The sequence below is a fragment of the Akanthomyces muscarius genome, assembly GCF_028009165.1.
Source record: "Akanthomyces muscarius strain Ve6 chromosome Unknown contig_11, whole genome shotgun sequence".
NCBI lineage: Eukaryota > Fungi > Ascomycota > Sordariomycetes > Hypocreales > Cordycipitaceae > Akanthomyces > Akanthomyces muscarius.
Genome location: NW_026611614.1, coordinates 520,322 through 547,902, shown reverse-complemented (window position 1 = coordinate 547,902; position 27,581 = coordinate 520,322). Strand labels below are relative to the sequence as shown.

The 27,581-nt window shown below is 48.7% G+C and overlaps 4 protein-coding genes across 4 annotated transcripts; all 4 read right to left on the bottom strand.

The window, feature by feature from the left end:
• Nucleotides 1-6,465: 6,465 nt before the first annotated feature.
• LMH87_007679 (uncharacterized protein) lies at nt 6,466-7,069 on the bottom strand (the record flags this gene model as incomplete). Its single annotated transcript, XM_056199602.1, has 2 exons — nt 6,466-6,988; nt 7,062-7,069. 2 exons carry the CDS (start codon nt 7,067-7,069, stop codon nt 6,466-6,468), a joined length of 531 nt encoding a protein of 176 aa, XP_056058036.1.
• A 2,812-nt stretch (nt 7,070-9,881) lies between these two features.
• LMH87_007678 (uncharacterized protein) lies at nt 9,882-10,910 on the bottom strand (the record flags this gene model as incomplete). Its single annotated transcript, XM_056199601.1, has 3 exons — nt 9,882-10,292; nt 10,345-10,530; nt 10,896-10,910. 3 exons carry the CDS (start codon nt 10,908-10,910, stop codon nt 9,882-9,884), a joined length of 612 nt encoding a protein of 203 aa, XP_056058035.1.
• Nucleotides 10,911-21,150: 10,240 nt separating this feature from the next.
• LMH87_007677 (uncharacterized protein) lies at nt 21,151-22,203 on the bottom strand (the record flags this gene model as incomplete). The annotated part of the gene is made up of 1 exon (XM_056199600.1): nt 21,151-22,203. One exon carries the CDS (start codon nt 22,201-22,203, stop codon nt 21,151-21,153), a length of 1,053 nt encoding a protein of 350 aa, XP_056058034.1.
• A 1,842-nt stretch (nt 22,204-24,045) lies between these two features.
• LMH87_007676 (uncharacterized protein) lies at nt 24,046-25,367 on the bottom strand (the record flags this gene model as incomplete). The annotated part of the gene is made up of 3 exons (XM_056199599.1): nt 24,046-24,897; nt 24,951-25,252; nt 25,304-25,367. 3 exons carry the CDS (start codon nt 25,365-25,367, stop codon nt 24,046-24,048), a joined length of 1,218 nt encoding a protein of 405 aa, XP_056058033.1.
• Between the last annotated feature and the right edge of the window lie 2,214 nt (nt 25,368-27,581).

Here is a 27,581-nt window from a genome sequence, read left to right as displayed (position 1 = left end):
AAAACGATCCATCCTCAATATACGAAAAATGGGAGTGCCAGAAGAAGCAATGAGGTCTTTCCAGGCCCATGAAAATATGTTTATAATAAAAAAGACGGCTTCGAAAATGCTGAAGAATGATGACATACTTTTAGAAGTAGGCGGCAAGGTATGCACTGGGTGGGAGACCATTGATTCAATTCGTTCTCATACTATCTCGGTGAAAGTACTACGACAATTCAAAGAGAAAAACCTGCAACTAGGATGCAGCCGAATAGATGGATCAGAAACCAGCCAATGCATTGAATTTTGCGGAATTTCCATTCAGCCACCGCATCTTGCGATGCGCCACGGGTTGAACCAGGTTCCAAGTGAGGTCTACATATCGCACGTGCAGCCAGGGTCGCCTGGTGACCTCTGCTTGCTGGCCCCCAAGGCATTTATAACCAAGATTGGCGGACTGGAAGTGACAGACTTCGAGTCATTCAGAAATCTTATTCGTGAATTAATGCAAGGGAGCGAGATTAAGGTGACCGTCACCACGCTAAACGGTTGTGATGAGGTCCGCGTGCTGAAAGTGGACAATGAGCACCACGGGATACTGGAATGGGAGTTCGATGGCTCCATATCTGCTACGAGGCCCCATGCCTATGGAGTAGACGAGAGCTACTAACATTGCGGACTTTGAGATTGCGGTTTTGCTATCAGTCATGCACGCCGTGTCCATTGATCTGTGAGGCTACTTAGAGCTTGAGTGGGAGCGGATTGGGTGGCCTGGTGAGATGACGGTACGAAAATACCGTTTCATTAAATTTGGCTATTCCGTCTCTTTTCCATATCCGTCCGCCCAAGATAGACAACATATAGTTTCTTCTCCTGTGGACACGAGAAGTAGAGCAGTGGTCCACGGACCAATAATAGAAGCAGCTCCTCCATCCCGACCCAGATATTAAAATGTTCGTTTGCCCTGGAATACGGATTCACATGTCGGCCGCTCCAAGAATTCCCCTTCGCAATCCTTTGCGACTTGTCAACAGTAGAGCCCAGGCAAGCCAAGGGCCAAGTGAAGCATGGCCTCAAAAATGTATTCACTGTGACAAGCCTATCCTGGCACGCCATGAATGCATCGACCACGCACTGAGTAAATATCACGCTAGTTGCTATTGTGCACAGAAACCGCTGCCTCCATGTCCGCTGCAGACAAACACCTGGAGCTGATCTGTCGGGTGAGTAGCATGCGCGCCAGTGGACTGAGGAAACACTTCGTCAAGGCAGATGATATGGCACCAGTTGAAGAACTACTCAGCTTTGGGTATATCATGCTGAACCTATGTATGTGCCTTGATAAGACTCAGGGCACTGATTGCTGCAGAAATATTCTCCCCTTGACATCTTACATAGATAAATATGACATTAGTTTCAGATTAGTTTATCTGCACTCTTTCGGTAAGTGATACCGTAAAAACCGAAAGGGTGTCGCGGGTGCTTTACAGTAGTTAATCTTGGCAGTGAGGTAGGGAGGACCGTGTACAATGTTCGGCTGCTACCCTTCCATCAATGATGGCAGCAATAGCCTCACCTAACTAGCCTTGGCTCCGCCGTTTTCTATGTTGAAACGAGGATCTTCCGCATCCATCAACGTGGCCAGTCTTGGTAGCATCAAGAAAGGTTGATATACAAGGACAAAAGGGCGAGGAAGCGCGTTGCCGAGGCGGGTATGCTTTACGACTTACTCAAGCAGCGACAACGTTGCGGCGTTATTTATTGTGTACGGCAGTATCGATATGTTCTGTCGTACTACCACCTTTATGCATTATTGGCTTTAGTGCGATATACAGGTGTCGCATTAGATCAGCTGGTTAGACCGAGGTTCACGAAGTGTCGGCACTGGAACCACTATGTACCATGAGGAATTGTTCCTGACTCTGGAACTATAGGGATCACGAGATAATCAGGTGAAATATAATCTGATTTTTAGTAGTGGAGTTGAGCTTTTAATGGGGGTATGTAAATGCGTTCTCCATTATCTATTGACTTAAAGCCTTTCTAAGTTTCCGTCCGCTTCCTTCAGAAACTGTTCATCTAGTGTGCAAACCTCTGGTAGATAAGCAAGAATTCTAATTCGATTTGGTCGTGGCCTGGAATATCAACTTTCAAGCGTAGTGACTTCAGCCTTGTTGTCTTTTCGATCGTGGCTTCGATATTGTCTATGTATACCAGAGACAGAGAAATCAAGGGGCTGAATACGGATTTCGATCTAGCTACACATCTGTGCTTGCAACACTGCCAACAAGTGTCGCTTGAACTAAGCCAACGAGGTCTAGCATATCCTGAGCACTACTGGAAAGCCCCCGCCTACTTGTACTGATTGGCATTACTTGTACGTTAGCGAATTACTGATACTATTGTTGATTTTACGTTTGTAGACGCAGCGTTTCAATACCTGACGCTAGGGCTAGCTCTGTTAGGTACTCTCGCACAAAAGGAATACATATGGCATGACACACCACCTACTTGTGGCATTGGTAAGAAACCAGATAACGGAACTTGAAGCTAAGGTACATCTCATAGCACAACGCTGCTTCCATCATACTGCTCCTCCCTTAGTCTGTCCGCGAACTGGGTCGGACATGGTGTTTCGAGCACTTCACTGATGCCTCTTTTTGGCCTCCCAGAGTCGTTGTACTGGGGCGTGCTCGGGCTTGGAGTCTGGGCCTCGTCACCGGCTGAAACGACTTCTACTTGATCCAGAGATAGCCCATCACGATCAGCGTATAGAAGTAGAGTGCTAGTTGATACTGTGGTTCCAGGATAAGGTGTGGTGGATACATCAACCTTGAGACTCGGAGGCTTGTCTGGTGGTGAATATGACTTGGAAGTTGTCGCCTCCAGGCTCGGCCTCTCTGACCAACTAAAGCGTACCCATACCAGCTGCTCGTGCTCAATGTAGCGTTTCAGGTTCACAGTAACTTTAGTCAATGGAACTGCGTTTGACATAGTCCACGCCGGACTCAATGTGTCCGCTGACTTCCTTCCCCGACGCTGTGGGTGCACGATGACGTAGGGCTCAATGGTAAGATGGCGGTCCTCCGTATGCAGGGATTCCCAACGAGTTCCCAGATTCAAAGACCGACGGGGTTTCACCTGTTGTATATAATCGATTTCGTGCCCACAGTCCGCCTCGTTCTCACATTCAGCTTTCTTACACCATTCTCTACACCTGAAACCAAAAGGCCAGAGCCAGAACCTAGGCACTGGATTCTCAGAGTATGGTACAGTGGCGCCTATAGAGACAGCGTGACTATGTTAAATTAGCACGAAGATATGAAACTTAATGGAATTCGTCTTACGCTGCATTCTTAGAGTTCAGAAATCGAACTTGACAGTCTTGAAGACCAGCTAGCGTCAGCTCAGTGAGCATCCATTCTTGAAGCCATTTGCGAAGAAAGTCATTAGACACAGGGGCGAGGCCAGATACAATAACTTCGGAAAGCTGTGGCAACTGACGAACTGTGTTTCTGAAAGGCCCTATAATGGTCATGAATCTATCTTGAATCATCTTGCGGAGCTCAATCACGGTAATTGTACAGCCGTCGCGGGTGAAATCCCCACTATCCTCTCGTAGCCTGTAGAGATGCTGACGAGCGGCCTCGTAATACGTGTAGGCCGGATTTTTCTCGAGACACTTTTGATGAAGACATCTGAATACATCAATCATCCCGGCCGCAAAGCTATTTGCGTCACCTGTGAGCATCGTATACTCGTTGCTCTTGAAACGGGGGGCAAAATCCTATAGATATATTAGTAGTTTGCTTGACATTCTCATTTGTCTTCCTGCTAACCGCTGTACAGGCGCCGAGGTCAATGTGAAGTTCCTGCTGTCCGTCTTGTGGCTTTTGAGTAGGTCTCGCCTCGAAGTTGCTAGGCGAGTTTTGTGTATATGCATGAAGAGCCGACGGCTCAGTATCAAATGCAACATCGTCAGGAAAACCAGCCTCACGCGTGAGGCGACGGAGCTTGTCTTGTATAATTTTGGCAAAACTGCCGAGTGTCCACCTCACTGGTACGCACATTTGTAGTCTCCAGTCAGTTTCAGGCAGACTTTTGTCTCGGAGATGCTCCTTAATATGATATAAGACTGTTTTCAAAACTGCGATAGTGATTTCTTCTGGTGAAACTGAATGCGTATCACAGAGGTCTCGGAATAATAGGCCCTCACTGCCTAATTGGCAAAGCTTATCGTCAAGTGATTGTTTTAGCCCACAGCTCGTATTTTGATAGTCATTTACTGGGGTTTGCCCGAGAATTGTGAAAGCGCTGCGTCGAGTGATATCATTTTCGAACCGGACCCAAGTTGGGAACTTGTCTGCTTTGATCAATTGCCCGTCAGAGCAATAGGTGTTGCCGAATGTGATGATTTCCGGTGCACCCTGACAGGACCTTTCGCAGGCGCGAATGGCTGAGGAGCCGTAGTCGAGACTAATCACAGTGTGTGTATCTTTTGTCGGGTAGGGTAGCTCGTGCGTGTCAGGATCACCTTCAATGTCTTGTGGGTAGGTATCGCTCGGACGACACATCGTGAAAATCGGACTTGCTCGCGTCCAGTATTCGAACTCCTCGGTGGATAGAATCACCAAGGGGCAGAAGGAAAGCTGAGGATCAGCAGTGACTCTTGTGAATTTACGTGTTAAGAACAATAATCCAGAGACTGTTGTGTCCTGCTCTAGAAATCTGAGATTGCACTCCGCACCAGGATGCAAACGCAGCTCGCAGCTGGCGGTCTGTCGGCCGGCTGGCAGATCTGTCCTCCGACCACCTCAAAAGACCGCGTATATTTCGTTTGGTCTTCCCAGGTCACTATCATTACCCTCTACCTATGCTCAACAGCTACCTATGCAGCACTAAAAATACGCTGGCTACCTACCCACGTACTTTCAGCCCCCTCCGTCCCATTTTGGTACCATATTTCGGCGCGAAATGTTGAGTTTAAAATGCTTCAAGTATTATCCAATACGCAAGTACATAGCTACTCTCCTATATGGTGTATCTGTGGCTGTAATGACTGCCTGCTGATTTGGCAGTGGCTTAGATGACCGAAATCCCAGGAATCCAAAAATCCAAAAATCTGGCGCAACTACGTTACCTAATAACATGAACTATGTACAGATAAAGGCGGAATTAGTGTCCCTCTTTTGTTTAAGAAGGATAATAGTGGGAGCCTTTTTTGGCTGTGGCGCATGTGGCTGGTGTGGCCTGCCGGAGTAGCTAAGAGGTACCTTCTGACCCGTGTAGCCTTTGAAACACATTAAAGCATTGTTTGGAGCATGCTGTAGTTCAGTGCGCAAGCCCTGCCAGTTCTGTGTTCCGCTGTAGCAAGGCCCCACGGCCAACCTGCCTCAGTTTCTACCACGACTAAGAAATGGCAGGAATCACGCCGCGCAGGTTCTGCACGGCTTGAGCTTAACAGACGCCATGATCCCGCCATTTCTACGTTGCCAACCAGTTATTTCTATCTAAGACTATTGGCGCTCATCTTGGCACGCAATGCTTTGAGCGCCTACCGCCTAGGCTGCAGAGTTTCGAGAGTGCTAGACCTGACGTCGACAGCCGCAATCGCAAGTCCAACTCTGACCGAGGAGATGGATATGGCGAGCGTCTAGAGGTTGTAGGGGATCCAGAGGGTGTGATTAAGGAGTATCGCACATCCAACTTAAACATGTAGAGTGACAGACACAGGAATGGAACGGAAGCAGCGAACAAGGTCGCAATGTACGAGCTGCTACTGTAGACTTGGCAGCCGTCCATCAATACCAATAAGCCGTCAAGGAAAGGACGTTAGCCAAGGGTTTGCCGCTTGGCTCTGCATTACGATTCATTGAGGGCGTCGCAGGATTCGCCGAATCACGAGAGGCAGGCGGCGAGGAGTGGTGAGCATAGGTGGCAATTAATTTGTTTTCGGTATCTAATTTGAGTAACTATGAAATTGACTTTATTTCTCTGTGCTTGTGCGTTCGTTTAATTGGAACTCCCGCGGGCCGGAAAGGCGCTCTGGCGAGGCTCGAGTGGCAAGCAACTTCGGCGACACACCACTCCAAAATCGGAAACTCCAGTAATGTGCTGCAGGAGCGCCCCTTTGTCATTGTCACGTATCCCGCAGAGAGCCGGCCGCTCATCAATCTTCCGTGTTGTCGATTGACGGGGTGAAGCTAGGTTTGCACGGAATGATCATCCCCAGAGCCGAAGTCTGTGATCGTCATGGATGATGCACCCTGGCATCATAGCGAAGAACTTTGCCAGATATGAGAGGACGCTGGTCTGGGGTGAAGCTGATGTATCTCCCGCCGTACTCGCCAGACTTCCATCCAATCGAGGACCTCTTTTCCGTTTTGAACAAGTTCATAAAGCGCCATTGGAAGGCAAATAAGGACGTTATCAATATGGACTTCGGGATGTATCTAGTAAGTTGGCCGTTTCTATTGAGTTTTCTCAACTGCCAGGCCTCATAGAAATTGGAAATTGCGTGATGAAAGTCCCGCAAAAGTCTAAAACATTGGCATCCTCACTATCCACAGCATTTTTCATTCTGCTGTAGATAACAGTCTCTTGAGAGACTTGTGGTTGGATGACACCATCAACCCGGAGTTGCACCCGAGGCTGCAACTCGACTTTTTCGATCTCATCGCTCAGCTTCGTTCTTTCCTCTATAGAAGTAACGACGACAGTTAAGTATGTCGCTCTCGGAAGCGCAATGGCAACTGTCCACCATAAGGACGGTACTTCGTGAAAAAAAATAACCGCTGCGTTGATACATGATGCAAGCTCGGGGAAGACTTCGGCGAACTTAGCAACTCTGGCTCCAGGGGCACTGAAATCGATCATGTCGTAGCTTGGATCTAAATTGATCGGGTCCACGACAACTTTCCATTTCTTCCCCATCCCGTCATCGATTTCGCCGACAGGCTCAAAATTGCGCACTTTCTTCACGCTCTTAAACACAGCCGAGGACTCCCTACAGACTCGTAAGAGATTGTTGCGGTGCTTGACGTTGGGAGTGGCTGTGATGGAGCACCGGGTATGCCTACGAGGCCATTTTGGCCCCCTGATTTGGACTTTGATCTGGAAGATGGTACTGGGAATTGCGAGGCGCCAGATCGCGTCGCGTAACTCTGGCGGGAGGCTGTTGAGTGTTCTGGTCTGCATACTTGCGCGGCACCTTTGAGATGTGTAGAGCCGGGAAGAAGCTTATTCGATGTGCTGTGGATAATGTAGGGACGTAACGCAGCGAAGAAAATGATGTTTACTCGAAGTAAGCAAGTTTGCGTCGCTGCGGCCATTCGTATTCTACGGTAAAGCATTGACTCGGTGCCGAAAGCTCAGGGTTATGGCTACTACCAGGGCATGGCTGTTGAGCGCATCAAGGTAACGGTCTTTGTGACACTTCTTATTTTAGCGTGGTTTAAAGGCTACAAAGAATGGGTAAGAAGGTACCTCCTAGCTACCACAGCAGGCCACACCAGCCACGTGCGTAACAGCAAAACAAGACTACCACTATTATCCTTGTTTAACAAAGGAGGGACACTTATTCCGCCTTTGTCTGTACCAGGGAGTTCTGTGTGGGTCAGCACACGGATCGCTGGTTCGAATCCAGCCGGAGGCACCCTTCCCTTTATCCTAAAAGTCAGGCAACGCAACATAATTGACCTGTGAGGGACCAGGGCGGGGTAACCACGGGTCCGGGCTGGGGCAAAAAGGTCAAGGACACACGCTGACCACTATGCCACTTGACCACCTTAGCATATAACAAGGCTAAACTTATACATAATACTAACAACGACTGCAGACAGCGCTACAGCGGGGGACTGATCGGCTATCTAGTGGCACACATAGAAGGCAAGCAATTTAATGTACCTAGATAGTAACGATAGTAGAGATAACTGATTTAGCACGTGTGTCTCTAGTAGCAGTCTGGGAGCCTGCTACAGACAACCACTCACCATTGGCCTTACCTATATATCGAATCAATGACGCAGGATTAGCAGGAGCGTGGGTTTTCACCCGGGTAGAAGCTAGGGCCTATGTCGGCACGGGCCTGCGTACGGCCACGGTTTTTCCTACCCTCATTATTATTAGCAGAAGTACTGGATAGGCAGAGAGCCTAGTTAGAGTATTAATAATAATAATAACATTAACTAATGTGCCCACCATAGCTCCCCCAGTTGGGTTGGCAGGCAGCCCGCTGAGCTTCGCCAGTACCCCGCTGAGCTTCGCCAGTACCCCGCTGAGCTTCGCCAGTACCCCGCTGAGCTTCGCCAGTACCCCGCTGAGCTTCGCCAGTACCCCGCTGAGCCCAAAGCATACCAACACGGCCTATGTACACTAAAATACAACCTTTTTAGTGACCAATGAAGCCTTTCCCCTTTTCGTAAATTAGCAAATCCTTAGAGAATAGATTAATAATCAAATAAGGAGGAGGCCTACCGGAAGCGTTTGTATTATACACTTCTTGTAAAATCCCGCGAGAGTAATTTGTCCATTCCTCTCGCGACTCAGGCTCACCCGCTCTACTATTCGTTGCATCTGCAATAGCCAAGAAGACTAGAGACAGCACGTGGGTTAGTCACTCTCGAGATGCGGGTTCTGATCCAACGGTTGTAGATGCTTTCCAAGTCTGCATCAAATTAAATTAATTCACAAAATTTCTATACATTATATCTTCAAGCAGCTATACTTTCGTAATGCGCGACGTAAGCAGCCTCCATCATGTTTCCATAGCCGCTCGAAGTCCTCGAATTAGGATACCCAGGCTTGAACCATGTTAACTGTGTGGTCAAAGCGTTCAAAAGTACGGGCAAACCTACCCAGTTTCCGCCAACAGCAACATTCAGTATGAGGAACAAAGGCCTCTGCGTAAGAGCTGACCAAATATCCTCACGGTTTATATTGGCACCAGAAACACGATGAAACTCTACATCATCGAGGAACCAAGTGATAGTCTGATCGCCACTACTTCCCGGGCGGAGGTCGATCTCAAGGCGCCAGACATGCCAACCCTGGCTACTGATGGGAGTACTTGACGAGATTCCAGTACCTTCGTTGCAAACGCCACCCGGAAACGTATCACAATGCAATGTACCGTGTCCTAAAAGCTCACCGTTAACAGTCTCCATGATGTCAATCTCACCGCAGCCAGGCCAATTGACTCCATGGCGAATAGAATCACCGAGCATCCATAGTGCAGGCCAAACACCTTGCTTATAAGTTTGATCATTGCTGCCGAATCTTATAGCCGCTTCAATTCGTGTGACCCTACCGTTTCTCGGCGTAAGCACATACTTTGATTCGATGCGGCCCGACGTCCAACGTTGATCATTTTGCCAAGGCACAATTTGCAATGTATTCCCCCCACTTAGCTGGACGTTCAGTGTATCGCGTGTATAAACTTCAAGTTCATTATTTACGTTGAGCAGTCCGGTTATGATATTCCACTTCGCCTCATCAGGCAGTGTACCACCAGGGCCTGCAAAGTCATCTTTCCACACAAGCTTGAAACCATCATATTGTGGGGGGTCCCAAGCAGAGGCAAACGACAGTAGGAATAAACAGAAGCCGTATGCAAACATACAGTTGACAAGACGAGTAATTTGTCTCGAAGAACGAGTTTGGTTCAAAAGCCAAAGGCTCAAGACTATAAATCGTTTTAATAAGCTAAAAATAGTGTCTGTACTATATTGCCGTCCCAAAATTGATATAGGTTCTCCTCTGGCATTGACTACACCATAGGGTGCTCAGTCATAATTAGATATATAAGACTGGTATCTGGGTTGATATACCTGGAGCAAGCTTAAAATAGAAGGTTTTCCGCTGGTAGCGCTAAAGTGGATATTGAGTGGCGTGATCATGCTTTACGTTCTGAAGGGAACGAGAGGAGCCGACAAGTCGGGCTGAATGTCGCTCTGCAGAATATCGATGCTCGAGTTGCCCTGCTCAATAGTGTTGGGAGGTTGCCAAGGGGCGTAGTAGTACTGGGACGTACTCGACTGATGCTGAGGAGTGTAGTTGCCGAAGCTTTGCATATTGTAGTATATTGGCTGATAGAAGTCGACGAAAGAATTATGGCGCATCGCATAGCTGCTATCGAACAAAAGCTGTTCATTGATGGAAGAGACGGGATAAGACACAGTAGTCTGGTGACAGCTGCGCTGGTGCTTCATCATGGTGTTTTTACGGCAGAAGCTCTTGGTGCAGTCCTCGAGTTCGCATTTGTAGGGACGCTTGCCGGTGTGAACTCGGCGATGACGGGCACGAGAGGAAGACTAAGGAAGGGTCAGCAGCGGACCAGAATGCAGGGTTGGGAATGTACCGTACGTCGGAGAAGCGCTTGCCGCAGTCCGGGCATTCATGAGGCTTCTCACCGGTATGAGTGCGGATGTGAATGATCAGGGCGCTGCGCTGGATGAAACTTTTTTCACAGCCGGGAATAGAGCAAGGATAAGGACGCTCGTTGGTGTGGATTCTGTAATGGCGCTGAAGGTCAGAATTGCGCTTGAAGCTCTATTGCGGGAGGAGTCAGTTATTAGGTCACTGAGTCCGTCGGGCGTCAATGAAGAACTTGCCTTGTTGCACGAGTCCCAGTCACATTGGAAGGGACGTGTACTGGGCTCGTATTCAACTAGTTCGAGGAGCTCCATTATGGACGATGCTGATTGAGAAAAAGAGTAGACAGAAGGCAGAGCCAGAGCTTGAGTGGGTTGCAATGCAGTGAATACATGCCGGAAATGCAGAGGCCATGGGGATCGGGGCTCTACCAGTAATAAGTAATGCGGGTTTAAGTTGTGCTACCGTTCGTACAGATTACAATGCGCGGTAATAATTGGAATACTACTTTGGAAAAGGTACTCAGTAGGCAGGAGCGGCACCTGAACCAGGATCATGCGCGCAGGGGTGTGTGTCTGTACCAGGTAGAGACCAATCGATGCACGAGAAATACTGCGATTTCATGGCAGGCAAAGGCTTAGACGATGAAGTACCAGAAATAAAGATGTGGTCGGCGAGAAGCACGAGAGAGAGAAAAGGAAGCGGGATCATTCGATTGACTTATCCAGGCTACGATGAACCAGGAAAGGCTGCGAGGGAATCACGGAAGAAAGGCGCGCCCAAGGGCCGCGGCATCCATCAGCTTTTCAATCGAGCCAACATTTCTACCAATTTTTTTTTTTGGTGAAACTCTGAGTTTAGATCAGATCGGCCAGGATTGTACGGCCACAAAGCGCTCCCTTAGCATTTTGCACACCTCATGAGAGACTCGCTTTCATAACTTGCGTCTTGCTGTGAGTAAATGCTACGTGCGGGCAAGTCCATTTCGGCAAAGTCGCAATTTCCATCGATCGTAGTTACACCACAAGTCTAGGTACATACCCACCTGGTTTTAAAAACCAGCATCCCTAGAGTGACCACTCGCTACTGTTGGCTCCTGTTGAATTACTGGTACCGGTACTGTCCTGTACCGGCACTCTACTGTAGGTATGTATTGGCACATAGCGACTTCTTTATAAGACTGATAGACGGTGAACTTGGCCACTTAAGCCGGCCCGCACAGCATCAGAGCCGATAAACCCAACAATTCCGTGACAAGAGGAGCACCCGAGAGGCAGACCTTTGAGCAGAGGCGACACTCGAAGAGACAGGAGAGAGAGGAGGCAGGTCCAGGGCAGCCAGCGCCCGGTAATCTTGGTTTGGTCTGGGAGTACGGGCACAAGCCGGCCTTGGTGGAATTCTGGACTGGCGGTTGGCGGCGGCAAAAAGCTGTGCTTCAAGGGCTGATCAGTATCATTTGTCGATTGACACTACCTTTGACTGCAGTGGGCTCACAAGATCTGTTGTACGGGCCGCCGAGGACAATCCGTGCCTCCGCTCTGCTGAGTGAATTCGTTCCTGGCAGCGTATACACGTCCACCCACATCTGGATCGCTCGCTTCCAGAACCATTCACGCGCGCTCACAATGTTACCTAGCTCCAGCCTCTACCACGGCTATCGCCCAGTGTCATGATTGTGCACTCCGCTATGTTCCAGGGATCAACAAGTAGTTCAAAATTGGAGGGGCTCATCAAGCGTTTACTGCCGTTTTGTGGAAACTCCCGGCGCCAAAGTCAGTTCTAGTGATGGTCGACGCTCGTTTAGAAAATAAGCAAATCATGCGAAACAAAGAAAAACATGGATGGAAAGCAAATAGAAATGGCAGGCAGCTACTTGGACAAGCTCCACCGCGAATTGAATGGCGTAACGCGCCAGGTACGAGGCCGCAGAAGAGCTGTTGACAGAACCAAAACGCGAGTCCGTAAGATCTTTGAAACCATCCGTGGCGTAGAGTAGACAGCTTACATCGCCAAGAAAGGATCGACAGAGCAATATGGTGTGCAAACTAATACGTTGATACAAGTAGACGTCTGGTTATGCTGATATCTTTGTTCAAACATGCCCCGGTTGCCGAATGAGGGGTGTGGTGCGTGAGGGATGTGGTGCGTGAGGGATGTGGTGCGTGAGAGGCGTGATGAATATGGCGTAATGGGCGTGATTGTCGGGAGATGATGATTCGTCATACAAGATCTCCATACCAAATACGCCGATTTATTTGTCATTCGCTAGTTACAGCCAATAACGCAGAAGAATCGCTCATTATAAATAGGTGGTTGACCCTCCCTCATACTCGCTGCTCTGTAGAGTCATCAACATGCTGCCCGTTCGCTGTGTCCTCATTTTCGCCTTGGCAGCATCCGCCGCAGCTATCTGCGATTATAGAAACGACACCAGTCTGACACCTGTCGATGGCAACATCCGAGATGTGTGCGAAAGATGCTATCTGATCAATGCCTATTCCACCATATTTCAGTGCCTATGTCGGGGAAATCTCGTAGAAGGGAATCTGCAGAATTTCCTGTCAGACACCGATCACCAACTGCGTATATTGCCAAACCTGCCAAAGTGAGCTATCCTCAGAGAACCATGCATGGCTCGACCCGTTCTAACCACGTCTCGCTCAGTGCCAAGTTCCACGATAACTGCAATGGTCCATTGTCGCTAACTACACTTCAAAACGAGGCTAATAGTCCACGTCAATTCATACTCGTTGTCGTATGCAATGATCCCAATGGAAAGCCAGCCCAGATTGGTACCATCGATATTGGCGCCTTTGACGAATCAACTCGCCGCAACATCGGAATCCATCCTTGGCTACCAGAGGGGTCAGAGCAATGCTATAGATTGACTTCCGATTTTATTGTCCCGTAAAGGTCATAACGGAGGAGCCTAGCAGGGCTGTCATTACTGTACAGTTCAATTTGTCTACTTCGCCCGGCCGTGCAACCAATAGAGCCCACTAGCTCGGTCACTGAACAGGTCCGAAATCAGCGCCTCTGCCTCCCCCAACGGTCCTGCTTCTTAGCTCACGTTGGTAGCCATAATTTCCGGGAGGAGGACCCGGTCCTGGGTCAACTTGGCGATGGTGCGGACAGCATACGAGGCTCCATTAGACACATTTACTACTACAGTTGCAAGGTACCAATAGAGGGTTTATGAAGTTTTCTATGATGAATGGTGAAATTTGTACAGTCTATTGGACGGCCAAGGCGGTGGAAGTGAGAACTGTTGTCGCGCGTCGAGCAACGCGCCGCGTACCAAGGTTGACCGCAGCTGGTGCCTGGCGCAGTTAGCGTGCACACTGGCCTGGAGGCGCGAGGCGGTGCACGCAACTGCCCCACCACAGCGTCGGCCTTCCAACACAAGATTGCTTGTTGCGCACGGGTGCTCAACTTGTACCTGTCTGGATGGTTAGGCCGAGGTGGAGCGCCTTTCGGCGAGTAGCTTCTGCTGGCTTGCATGTACGTATCAGTCCAGCTGACAAAGTAAATCAGTAAATAGCATGGAGCATGTCACAGCTGGAAGAAGTCGCGCGTCCTACCCTGTACCCGTCGTCACGTTGTAACGATCTGATGACTCAGCATATCTAGCCACTGTGGGCCCTTGATGACTCAGCCTCGTGCCAGCACCGAACCCCTCACGATTCGGTGCCGAAAAGGCCAGGAAGCTTTTAGAGGGCTCAAGCTTAGTTATTATGCGCAAGCAGTAACTAGATTCCATCAATAAGACCGCCTTCTCTGTGCCTCACGCCCTGCTGGCTTCTCTAAGTGAATAAACATTACACACGTGCGCACGCCCGTCCCTGCATTTAGCCAGAACCCCGCGAGATCCTGTTCGAGCTACATACGAGAAAAAAAAAGACATTAGTTGGTTTTTGTATTGTTCTGAGCATAACTAGCGTCCGCTGTGACTCTCTTTAAAAGATTAGGCTTGGCGCTAAAGAGCCGAAAATGGGCATATAAAGTGGGCAATTTTCTAGTGTCTAAAAAGGGCGGCATAGTGCGGTCATTTTGTGAGTACCTGCTTTTTTTTGGCTAGGGTACCTATCCGTCCTCTTTAGGAGACCGCTTTAAGCTCGTAAGTCACGTGACATCTCGGCGGTGGTTGGCAGGCTGAGGATAAATAGCTAGATCGTAAAGCTACACTTTAGAGTGTGAAATAAAATGCAGTATACTTGGGCTTTGTTCCTATATATATGCTCGCTCTGAGTAGATATCCCACGTGGCTATATGGTAGAATCGTATAGAAGCATATCGAAGAAAAAAGGATACCTATCCTTGGTCCTGTGTGTAGTGGGAGATTATGGCAGCCGTTAAGAAGCAACGCTTTACATATAGACTAGAGTATATAATAAAAGGATTAGTATGGTACTATAATAGAAAGCGCGCTTGATGCTTATACTTCTTAACTTCTAACAGTAAGTAGTCTTAGTATGCATTCCTACCCCCTGGCGGCTAACATCTAGAGATAGTGCTTAAGTCTTTATACTATATGTTGATATAAAATTAGAACGGCCCTATTATGGGGAAGTAGTTTAGGGGACAGTATTATTTAATGTTCTTTTTAATATTAATAACCCGCCTTAAATAAACCTCCTTAACTCTGTCAATCTGTATAAACCTAACTATAAAACCCACAGTTATTCTTAAAACCGCTATCTTGCTATATAACACTTATAACTAACTTCTATATTACTAGCTCTTTATATATTCTTTTAGGTTAAGGGATAGTTCTTCGCCCTTATCTAATCTCTCCCAGCAATATAGCTCTTTACCTTCCTATTTACCCCTACTTCCGTAGCTATAGACACACAGCGCGTCTAAATATTCGTTATTAACATCCTGCCTAGCTTTTATGCTCACATAATAACGGCCTTGTTGTACGAGCAGCTATAGGGCATCATACTCTTCGTCCGAGAGCGGCCGATGTTCATAGTTCCTTAAGCACTGTTTAGCGCACTTACCACAGAGAAAAAGAAAATTATATAAGAATTCTCTCCTAATCCTATCTATAACCGCCGCGCTTATAGAGAGCGGCCTGTTAATACGCCACCTATTCTTATCCTTTAGAATTGGGCCTAGTCTCCCTGATTGCACCTTAAGCCTATGCCATCTCGCTGATAGTGTCTTTAGCCCCGTCACTTATCTCGACATAACTGCCACTAGCCTTTTAATATTATTATTAGTATTTATAACGGCTCCTGCCGTATTAGATATAGTTCCCCATCCTATAGCTGGTCCTACTAAGTTCGCCCATATCGTAGGTTAGGTTTGTTCGCTGAAAATAGAACCGAATTTAGTTGTCCTTAACTCTAAATTCTTAATCTTAGTTAGTAACAGGCTTCCTCCCTCTAACAGAGTTATACGTTCTATAAGCTGCTTATCGGCAGCATACTGTCCAAGGAACGTATGGTAACCTATATTATAACCACACACTACGATAACGTGTTTACATTAGAAACTTTCCAAGAAAAACTTAACGTTCTCTAAGACACCTAAGTCAATATTTACTCTTAAAAGCGGGCCAGACTAGAAACAATTTATAACGTAGAAGGTGGAAGGGAACTCCGCTGTTAATATACCTTAAACCTTAAAGTCTGCTCGTTCTTTCCCAGTACTAATATCTATAAAGTCAAAGAAGGCCTAATAGTTACTAAAACCCTTTATAAACGCCCTAAACTGGCCGACGTCGTTCACCCTCTTGCCACGCTTAAGTGCTTTACCTAACCCGCCAATATTTATATAGGCCCTTACTAGGATATCTATCCCGCTAGGGATCCCTACTATGTCTCGTACAAACTGCTATAGAGCAGCTAGAAGGCTATTAGCGGCGTTCTCGCCGCCCTTCTCTACTATCGTAATATAATCGTTGTGAAACTATAACAATTCTATAGTTATACTAGTCACTTTAAAAGGAGTAACACGCACATACTTACCACGTAGCTATCTGCGTCTGCATCTATTAGTGTAACGATGTGAGGCCAGCTCTCTAGCTGCTCCTTCTAATCTTTGTTTTCCTGGGCATCCTGCTATAGTCGTCTTCTCGCTTCGCGCTCGTTGTCTAGGTTAAGCTTTATCTGCTCAAGCGCTATTTTCGTCTAGCTTAGCTCTTTTAATAGCTCCTACTATTAAGTGTATTAGTATAATGTTGAACTTAGAACTTAGCACGCACGCTACTTATATCGATAAGATTTATGCCCCTATCGACCTGGCTGGCGAGACCCTTTCGAATATCAGAGAAGCGAGTACGATAAGCCTCCAGTTCCACGGAGTCTATCGTCGCGCTAAGAAGCGGGTAGACTAAGCGGGCCTCTATTTAGCGAGGAATAACTATACGTTATAGTCTATGAAGAGGGAAAATCTAGTCCTTACGATATGATAGAAGTGGGGCTAGGATAGTATGGGCAAAACGTAAATCCGTTTTTTTTTTTTCCATCATTAAGGTACACGGTGTTAAGGGAAGGGTATTAATACTATGTGGGGTCACTTTTTTTACGAAACAGGGTAAGTCGAGACAGGACGCTAATTATGCTCATAACAAATACACCGCGAATCATTATCGGTGTCCTCAAGCACACTGTTTGAAATGGCCGACATGATGGGTGACTTGACGCCCGCACCGCTCCCTGCAGAATAGCCCTCCATCAAAGAAACCGCGCTGGCCGCCTAACAAGGCTCTGCTAGCGCGTGGGCCCGTAATAAACAGCTCATCAAGGATTACCGAGGTATCGCTCCTTGTCCTTCAATAAACGCCAGGCGTGGCTGTTGATTTGCACAGAGGAGATGCCTTGATTGAGGTTGGGCGGCAGCGTTGCAGCGGACAATGACCCGTAGAGGACCGAGACAAGTGGCTGAATGTGCCTCCTGCGCTCGTACCAGTAGATGTGGCTCCCAGGAACAAATTGGGGCTTTAAACAAATTGGGGCTTTAAACAAATTGGGCCTTTAAACAAATTGGGGCTTTGGACCTTGGTTACGTAATGTTAGCAAGTGATCCACTCGGAATTACTTATTGCCGGCTACGTGAAACGTCGTTGAGGTCAGAGATACCTGAGCGAGCTCCATAGATGTTCACCCGCGACACCCACTCCGGGTTTTACTGGTAGCTACTGAGTAGTTGCCTGCTACGAGTAGTCCGTGGGCGTCTACGTATACGCGCCCGTCCTTCGTCTAACGCTTGGCGCACGGCCTAAAATATCCACTCATACATCCCTTTATCCCTCCGGGTGCGCGAGGTCTCGCGACTGACTTCCATGGCATGTGTACCGCCCTCGGTGCTTTGGAGTAGAATGGTGTCGTGCCAATTGAATTTTTCTTCGAATAGAGTCATGCTTTCCAGTACACACTGCAGCGATGGGTCGAAACATTGCAATCATACGTGGCCTGTGTGTCTGTTGGTACAGATACGTACGTACTACTATGAATGGTGATGGCCCAACTCCTGCTGCATTGAAGAATTGCCTGGCCATCAAGGAAGGCGGAAGAAGCTATCTAGGTCCTGTGCTAGGCAGCCACCATAATGTGGCGGCGGTGGGTCCAGCCGCCCAGTCACTGGTGCTTGCAACAGTATCCCTCTCGATCGACGCCTCTCTGCCATCAGGTCATCAAGTACGACCCTGTTGGTGAGCGAGTTTCAAGACATTTTTGCCAAATCCGTTTGCATCCTGTATGTATCAGACCACTGAACACGAGAAAAAACCATGACGAATTATATTGACCTGTTCCCATTCAACGACTGCTGCATTGAATGCTGCAGAGCCGCCGACTTTGGGACTCATGAATATTGTGTTCCTTGTCCCACGAATCCATGTTGTCCTCGCAGTGGACAGATACTGATATAAAGCTCCTATGAGTAAATCGAATGTTTCCTATTTGTCCTCCACGGTATTGGCTAGCGGAAGCTAACATGTCAGGCAGCAAAATGATAAATCAAGGACAAGTCGAATCAAGTTCACATCACTGTCCTGCGGTCGAACCCGCAAGCAATCAGCCTGGTGCGAGATACTGAGTTGTCTTAAATCATCCAGGAAGCAGCAAGTCTGTAGAAGTTAAGCGCAGACGAATCAAAACACTGTCACTTTCGAATTGCACCTCCTCTATTCCATGCACGCTTCAGAGTTTCACAAACATATCAATCTGTAAAATTTCTGCTCATTATGTAGACCGGCGTCTGCCGTCCACGGCAGTGCTTCAATTCCGTCACGAAGAAACTGGGAAGATGAAGCATCGTGAAGCCCCCCCCCCCCCCCCCCCCTCTCTCCTTTTTTCTTTTTCTTCGAAATAAAATTCGTACCTACCTCTGCGCAGAAGAACACCCCGGACAATCACGGGCTCACACGAATCTCGCAATCACCCAAACTCGATCATGTGAGCGGCTCATTTAAAGTATCTTTCCCTAGCCTGAAAAGCCGACCACAAGGCCTAACGGGCTTTGGCAAAAAAAAAAAAAAAAAAAAAAAAAAAGAGAAAAAAAAGACACCTCCCCATGTAAAAGGTGTATAAGTCTCTATCTGAGATATTGTTCTCGAGCTTTTTATCAGACCTCATCGCCTCGAGCAAAGCTCGGCGTGGATCGTGTATGGAGCCAGTGAAGGTCATGCAGACGAAAGCCGAGGAGTGGAGACCTGCAGGGACAAACATTCACCAAACATCACCACAACGTTGCAAAGCTACCAATACGATGAAGCTCCGAAAGCCGAAGCAGTGCAGCAAATGCCACTTGTTCTTCACATTGAGTGGAATCAGTGATCATGAGAAGAAGCCCCATTCCCGATGTCGCACATGCGCCGGCTGGCACCTCGATAGCAGCCCCATGCTGCATCGGTGTCACCCTTGTTCACAGTGTGGTTTGGGCCTCCGCGATATCGGATATCTGACAAAGCACTACCGGCTAATGCATGAAATATGTTCCATGTGTGGGGGAGGATACCTGCCCTCGCAGGCGGTTCATCACTTCCTCAATTGCCCGCAGCGCCCTCCAACAGAACCAAGTGCCGGGCCGGGCTCTGCTGCAAGCCCAGTGAACGAAGTCGCTTTCCATGGCGATAGCACTATTACTGCCTGCCGATCAAGCGAGATGGGAGACCTAGACGCCGCAGCTGGTCAGCCATCAACAGTCTCCACATACGATGGCGCGCGAGCAAGCCGTGATTTCGTCCGCAACGTCGAAACTATGGCGAGCCAATACTTGGAGGAGTGCCGCCGAATGGTAGAAGAGGAATATAGAAAGGCGGAGAGTGGAACGAGGGCTAAAGGAGACTTTCGAAAATACCAACGAATACTCGAAATAACCTCCCTGGGCACGCCAGTCGGCGCGGAAGAGTATCGTTCCTCTATCTGGGCTAGGCCAAGCAATGCGTTTGTTGTCTGCACTGCGGGCGAAGCAAGAAGCATTCTGGAGAAGGGACCACCACTTCTGCCCATATTGATACCCTCGAGCCAGAATCTACCTGATTCTAATAGACGTGTGTCGAATATCGCCATGTTGGATTACATGCGGGCGCTTCCCACAGTGGACCTGCAGGTCCTCTATCGCAAAGGGAAAAACAAAGCGTGGCCAATGAAGCTAGGCTCTGAAGAAGCCACGAAGCGGCTATGTAATCCACAACATTTTGGTCCCTCAAACGCGCTAAACCTCAGATCTCGAAACGATAACCCAATTCCAGGCCCTCTCGCCGGGCTGACGAATTACAATCTGTTAACCACCATGGTTGTCGACAATGGAAAGCCAGAGACACACAACAGAACTGATTAGGAGTCATCTTCTGAGGGTAGTCTTTTTGCAAGTAGAGGAGCAGTGTCCCTTTTTCACGTCGATCGGGGTGGTGTCATTACGACAGTATTCTGCAATGAGGGCAGAAAGTTATGGATAGTCAAGTCATGCGAGCAGCTTGAAGTCCTGGAGGTCTTTGCGCAAACAGAGGAGTTGTCTTTCACAGCTTTTCCTATTCCGCTGGAAGCAGGCGACACGCTCATTCAACCGCAAGGGACCCTACACGCACCCTTCTCGCTATCTCAAGTGGGCATGTCATTTACTATGCACCTTCACACGTGCCAAGTTCTTGGTGCTCTGCGGCTGGCCCTTCTAGAGCTACGCTTTCCGCATTTGACGAATGAGGATCCGTCTGCGGATTTTATCCCACTGATGAAGCAAGTATTGCAACTCTGGGAAGACAAAAGCCCTCCCTGGACATGGGACAGTGAAGAGAAACTTGACATGGCCAGAAAGGCTTTAGAGGTATGTCTCTGGTGTTTGGTCTTGTTAACTTCGCTAATAATGCCAGGAGATTGAGAGCTTATCGGTACCAAAAAGGAAACGGAAGAAATGAAACGCAGAGGGAGATGGCAAGATCCCAGGTGGTAAGCCGCTGAGCCTTGCCCCAGACTATTTGGAGCTTCACCTCGACTCTGCATATGGCACTTGAACAAATTGAATAAACAAAATATACATCGGATAGCCAACGCCGAGTGTTCCCCCGTAAATGAGGAGCGTAGCTGTTGTCACGAAAGGATTTCGGGCATGTTAGAGTCAGGAAGCTAGGGTGAAATGGAAGGTTTGGTCAATAATTATGGTTCAAACGATTTGATTTTTGGCATCTAAAATATCGATTGTACAGTGTTTGCGCTGCTTCGTAGACATCGGGACCTGAACGCGTTTCTTGCTACGACTCTGCCGGTTTATCGGACCTATGGCATGAGCAGCATCCTGCACCCACGCCTCTGGCTCAATGCCGTATCGGCTATTCTTTGCACGCTCGATTTACCTTCCGTATCGTTCGGATAGATCGGTATCAATTCGAAGTCCCGGATCTTTGTCAAGACATAACCAGGATAGCTTGACAGTGAGGAACTCCGCTGAACCCACTGGCTTGCGACCTCGTATTTCCAATGGTGCTGTCCGCTCGAGAATTGTCCCAGGCATGTCGACTATGTTCTGGAAGCGACTTTCAAGGATGAGGTTGCTTCTAGAGCTAGCATGTTCGTATTGGAAAACGTTGAACGAGGGCCATTCGTTCTCTACCTCCAACTCAATAGAAAGTTCGTATGCGTCAGCAAGGCCATGAGTACCATCATCCCTTCTGATCAACATGGAGGACATCAGTACGTCAAAAGGCTTGATGATGAATTTTGTTTTGTCGTGTGACTTATCATAGTTTGCGTACGTCACCAAGTCGCATGCATTGTTGTCACAGTGAAGAACCTTTGACCCCGATGCACATAACCCGGCGATAGTGATACGACATCTTGCAGGTATCCTCACAGGTAGTCCAAATGCGTCAGCACTGACCGAGGTGTCGGCGAAGCGGTCAAATGAGGGCAAATGAACTTTTCTATCGCCGCACGAGCAGTCAATCTGGCGGTTACCCTCGACATCGGCGTGGGCTCCGCAGCCATCCCCGATGTTGAAGCTGATGGCCTGGCCGCCCTCAAGGGAGCCCTCGATGCCACCGTCAGGACCAACCTTCTTGCAACTTATACAGGCCTGTTCCGAGCTGTCCGCGCTGAATAATTTCTTGGTGTAGTCGTAATCGGAAATAACAATGCGCGGGATCCCTGCGATGTTACAGCCAAGGCTACCGGGAGAACCGTTGTCGCCGGCAGAGGTGGCCCGCTCTTTGACGCCGTCGTAGCCAGTGCCAGAGAGGGGGTGGCTAGACGATGCAGCGCTGGAAGGACTCGTGGGCATTGCAGTAGGCGCGGTGGTGGTGGTTGGCACAGCAAGCTTCTTTGTGACGGCAAACTCGCGACCCTTGACGGCACGGGGGGTATTATCCTGTGCGTGGTGTCTAGGAAGGGCAGGAGCGGGCCTCATTGCGTCGAGCTCGGCAGGAGATGTTGGAGCGTCCAAACAGTTCGACTTTTGTAAGAGCTGAAATTCTCGGCGTTGTTTGGCGAAATCTGAAGGATTTTTGAGACTGATATCGCACACCTCGATGCGCAGCGTAATCGAACGTTTCGTACTATGTGGCTTGTGTAAGCAAACGAGGGACATGGACTGGAAGACTAGCAGATGGACTAACATTTTGGCACGTGGACTCATGTCTGGGTGATCCATTGCTTTGTGGTTGTACATTCTAGGGAGCATCGGCAGGCTTTATCAAGAGCTTAGACAACAAGGATGCTTGTGCAAAAGAAGAGATATAATTTGTAAGAGCAGCGAGGTTTGTGCAGTCTTTTACATGAAAGGAAGTGAAAAGGTTTGCCAGGTGATCTTGAGAGGCTTACAGTCAACGGACTGGAAAAATAAATAAGACTGACGGTCATTCCTCAAACCTGTAGTCACTGTTGCGACCTGACGTTTAATTATGCGGTCCCACTCCCGGTGTGTGGGACTGGTCGCCTGCATTCACGTACAATGACGTCCGTGTTCATGACTGACGAGCTCGTCGTAAACATCGCATTCTCTGTCATGCGTCTACGGGGAACCAACCGAAACTGTCGTCGTTGGCATTTGAGCTCTGAACGCCATTCCGACCCGTTTTCTCTTTCAACGGGACCCCACCACCACTGGAAAGCAAGGGGGGGTAAGCTTCGCATCTGGTAGCACTGGGGGATTGTTCCCAACTAAGATTTTTGCAGCTTACTGGGCGAGCTGGCCGACCAGCTCCGTGGCTTCGAGCTGTGGTGCATTGGATTATACCTAGGTGGAACGTGCAGAAAGGTGTCCGCGATGACGGTGCCTCCGTGCTCATGCAGTCAATTACGGAGATGTCATGGGCACAACATGCGATCTCTCTTTTTGCTGGGCGTTGACGTGCCAGATAGGCGTGAGGCCTCCCAGGCACCTTTGGTCGCTGTGCTAATCCCGTTGCCCTTGCTAGTCTGTCCGCAACCTTGCGCGGTAAGCTTCTGCCGCCCGTAAACGACATATCTGAATAACCTTGTGTCTTATTGAGCTTTGCAGCTATTGCTGCAGATGACAATTCTTGTTTAGATCTAGCGCCATTCTTGATTATCTTTAATACAACTGACTGCACTTAAGTTCTCTATCATCATCAAAGTACAATGTAATCCAGTTACCCTGGCACGAAACATTTCTGGAGCGAAGTCGCCCGTTGTTGTACGGATGCATAGGCATACGGTTAATCACTTTCTGTAGATCTGGATCTTCGACAGGAAGCAAATAGAGGCTTTCCTCAAAAAGCCACTGATACGCACCGGAGTCCATCCTACACGGTCTGGTATCCTCACAGTGGAGTAGATCACTCGTTCATCTAGACTGGTGTGTTCGGGAAGGCGACGCGCAGCTGTGCGCATATTTACGAACATTGTGTAGATCACGCCTCTCTCAACGACTCTGGGTCCATGAAAGTTCAGATACAGGTACTTAATCAAGATCTGTTTCACCATACGGTTTCTGACTGTATACCGCTGGTAGCTGGCAGCCGAGATGAGTCAGACAACGTGACCCTTTTGTAGCATCGCACTTCAATCCGAGGCCATGATTGAGCCAATGGCTTGTAGAAACCGTAACAAAAAGCAAGGATTTATTACAACTTCAGCATTGCTCGAGAGTTTGCCATGCTCAAGCGGGGATCAAAGCAAGTCCACTCCATCACGTTGCAGCGCTCGTACAGCATCAGCAACAAGCCAAATGACGCAGCCAAGATAAGTACAATAAAAAGCCACACGAACACATGGCTGCGGCATGATGTTACATGCTGGCTTCGCTATCCGATGGGATGATCACATAATCCACATCGTTTCCATTGGGGAGGCTCGTCATGAAGGAGCTCCGAGAGCCCCCACTCGGTGCCTTGCCACGGCGGGCGCTCTTGTAGGGCCGGGTAGGAAGGGCGTCACCCCGGGTATCACTGGCAACGCGGCGTTTTTGGGTCCGAATGCCAGGGGAGACTGAGGGTCGTTCAAAATCATTAGAATCATCGCAGACAATAGCCCCACCGCGTGGTACATCGTCCAAGATAGCCTTCAGCGTCGCCAGAGTCACAGCTGGGCTATTCTCGCCAGCATTTACCAACTCAGAAAAGGCATTGCGCATGCTGCGCAGTGTTTCAGCGTTACACGAGTCCAAGACCGCTCTGGCGGTTTGGTCACCAGCGACCGAGGTGACCGGCCGCAGGGACTCACGCTTCAAGTCGTCTTGCGCATCCGAGTTGACGAGACCGGGTTTCCCAATTTCACCAACTGAATCTCCGCCTGAAGTTGACTTGTTGAGCGTGGCGGGCTTGCCACTGGTATCTGCACCAGGAACCGCAGCGCTCGCGGAAGGCAAGAACGCAACGTGGCCTCCAGTCGGGATTTGGACCTTGTCAGCAGTCTCCGGAGCAGTGTAAGCAGATCCAGCTACAGTTTCTTCGGCAAGCTTCGGAGCAGTGAGTGCGGCGGCGTCACATTCGCCATGTTGTGGTGCGGCCACAGATGAACAGTAGGTGCTGGAGGATTCGTTACGCATTTGCTGACCATAGCTGGTCGAGTCTGCCATCATCAGCGACGCAAAATCGTGGTACTTGGCTGGAAGTGCACTGAGAAAATCGGCCTTGAACTCCTATTTAACGAGAGTTAGAAAGTCCGAATTTGCGCGATCTTTTAATCACGTACCAAAGTCCGTCTGTCAGCCACTCTCTTCGTCAGAAGCACTTGCACCTCGTCTTGGAGCATCTCACCCAGGTTTTCGGGGGTAAAGGCACCAAACGAAGGATTCCAGGGATGCGCGGTGGCAGACGAGCAAGCCCAGTCCATAAGTGCGTTGCAGCAGCGCAAGCTCAGACGGCACTGGTCTATTTGGTGGGCTGTGTGTGGCGAAGTGGCGGCTGGTGGCATCAGAGCGTCGAAAACGTAACACAAGAACTTTGCTGGGCTTCTCTGATAAGCTTCCGGAACATTGTGCGCAAGGACAAATTCTGCGGCGCCTGTTAGACCAACGTTTCAGTCCCTAACAACGGGGCTTGTACCGAGAGCTTCCGCTCGAAATGCAGCATCCTCGCGGGGGCTACCGTGCACGATCGGCGACGACATGCTGGATGATGCGAGTTGGGTGAATGAAGGAGAAAACTCAAAGTCCTGTGTGGCGCTCAGCTCTGTCGCGATGAAATACCTTTACGGAATTTTTAAAGTGAGAATGTGATTGAAAGGTAGCGAAGAAGTCTGCAGCAGCGAAGTGCGTGGCATGTGAGATTTACTTGGTGCTCACTTTCATGCGGCGAGACATTCTACCGGACCTGATAGCGAGAAATCTAATCTGGATAAAAGATTGTCCGAAAAAGGTCTGAAATAGTGAACTGTAGGATTTGGCGGCCATCGCGAACCGCCGTGCCTCGGTAGTAATGTCTGAGCCTTGTGTCTGTCCTAGTAACGCAGCGAGAAATTTGCGGCTCTCGAAGCCGCTGGCAATGACGTTATTTCGTCTTATTTCCACGATCACTGCGTCGACACCAAGACTTCGCAACTGCAGGCGACAGGATACTTGGCGCTGGTTTTCCACGGCGCTTTTGTGGCCGCCCAGAGCTCTAAGGTGCTATCGGACAAAAACGGTGTCTCTGGCCAAGGAGAGAGTTCCGTCCAGGCCCTCCGCCAGTCAGTCACTACCACCGGAGATTGGGCACGCTGCAATATTTTCCATTCCATCTATTTATTACCATATAATCAGTTGCTCTAAATTACCTCGGGGCCAAGACCAAAGGGAGTGGCGGCGATCTACTGAACCAGCGAGGCGTGCAAGTTTCTATACCACAATGATTTGCAGGGCGGTTGACGCACAGTGGCACGTACTTCCGCAAAGCTGCAGCTTAAGACAGAAGAATAATGCATATAAACTTTTATATATAAGGTGTACACCGCATCTAAATTAAAACGCCAACAAGATTCTCGAACTCGGAGCATCGACCTAGAGGTGAGTGTTAGGGAGAGCGCCGCAGAAGCAACCGCAACACTGGTAATTGTCTCAAGCTCACTAGCTCGCTAAGCCTCCTTCTCATCAAATCCATATCATCAGCCTACTCCCATAGCACCTTCTTCAATTTCTCGACAGCGTCGCGCTTCGCTGTATCCGTCTCCGCCATGCTTCTAATCGCGCTCTCCGTCTCCTGGATATCTCGTTTTACACCCCTAACTACATTCTTGAATGCGACTGTCTTGTTCTTATAGCCACTTTCTTCTAGACTGACTTCCCACTCCTGACCGCCTTCTCCCTCAATAATGTCTAACCATCGAGCCATATGCTCCCACTTCTCAGTATATGTCATCCCCGGGAGATGCACCAGGAGATTTCCCTTATCTCCTTCAACTCCATGGCCGAATTAATACGCATTGAACAAAATCCTTAGCATATAGATTCCATACTGCTTATATCCCGCGCTATCTAATCCGCCCTCCTCCTTGGCGAGGACATTTGCCATGCTTGTCTGGTCGGCCGACCAGCCAAGGTCGATTTCTGGGCGAGAAGCGGATTCCCGGCCGTTTCTAAAAGCATGTTGACCGTCCAGGGATGCACACGCAAGAAAATTATTCCATTGTTAAGCCCATTGTGGTCCTTTGAGGCGATAAAGTGGATGTTACTAATATCGGCTAGTGGAAGGAAGATAGTAGGGGGTATAGCTGGGTTGAGGATGATTGAGTCTGTATCTACCTACCTATATCTAAATAAATATCATAGGACATATTAATAGGAGTGTGACATACATGAGCCAATCTAGTCTTTGTTCTACTGGCTTAGCCAGTTCCTGCAGGACAATAGAGAGAAGGTAGTTTGGCTTATTCCAGCTACCAGCTGATATCTCTTGCCGTAAAATATGCATTTGATGGTTCCGGCGATCACAGTGTCGCCGGTGACTTTGGAGCGCTCGTTCACAGATCAGAACTTCTCGACCGTAAAGCATAGATACTTTAGCTAGTGAGAGTGTCTGTATTGGTGTTTGTGTAGGTTGCTTGGTAATTTCTGGTGAGTTGCCCAGAGGTGTTTCTGTCTGTGAATAGTCTAGTGATAGATAGAAACCGATGTTCCAAGTCAAGAGCAAAGCGACTATAACAAGGAAGCCGATACTGCATCTGCGTCTGGTGCCGCCCAAGTACGCGAGAAGCATGTCCAAAAGCCGCCTGTTGACGAGAATAATGCTCTTATTGTGGGATATAGTTCCTGGCGCCGAAGGGGCAAAAAACATATATGGACCAGATAGAGAGTTAAACTGGACGACACCGAGTCTACACTTTGTGCTAGAAGGAAAATAAGCGCTG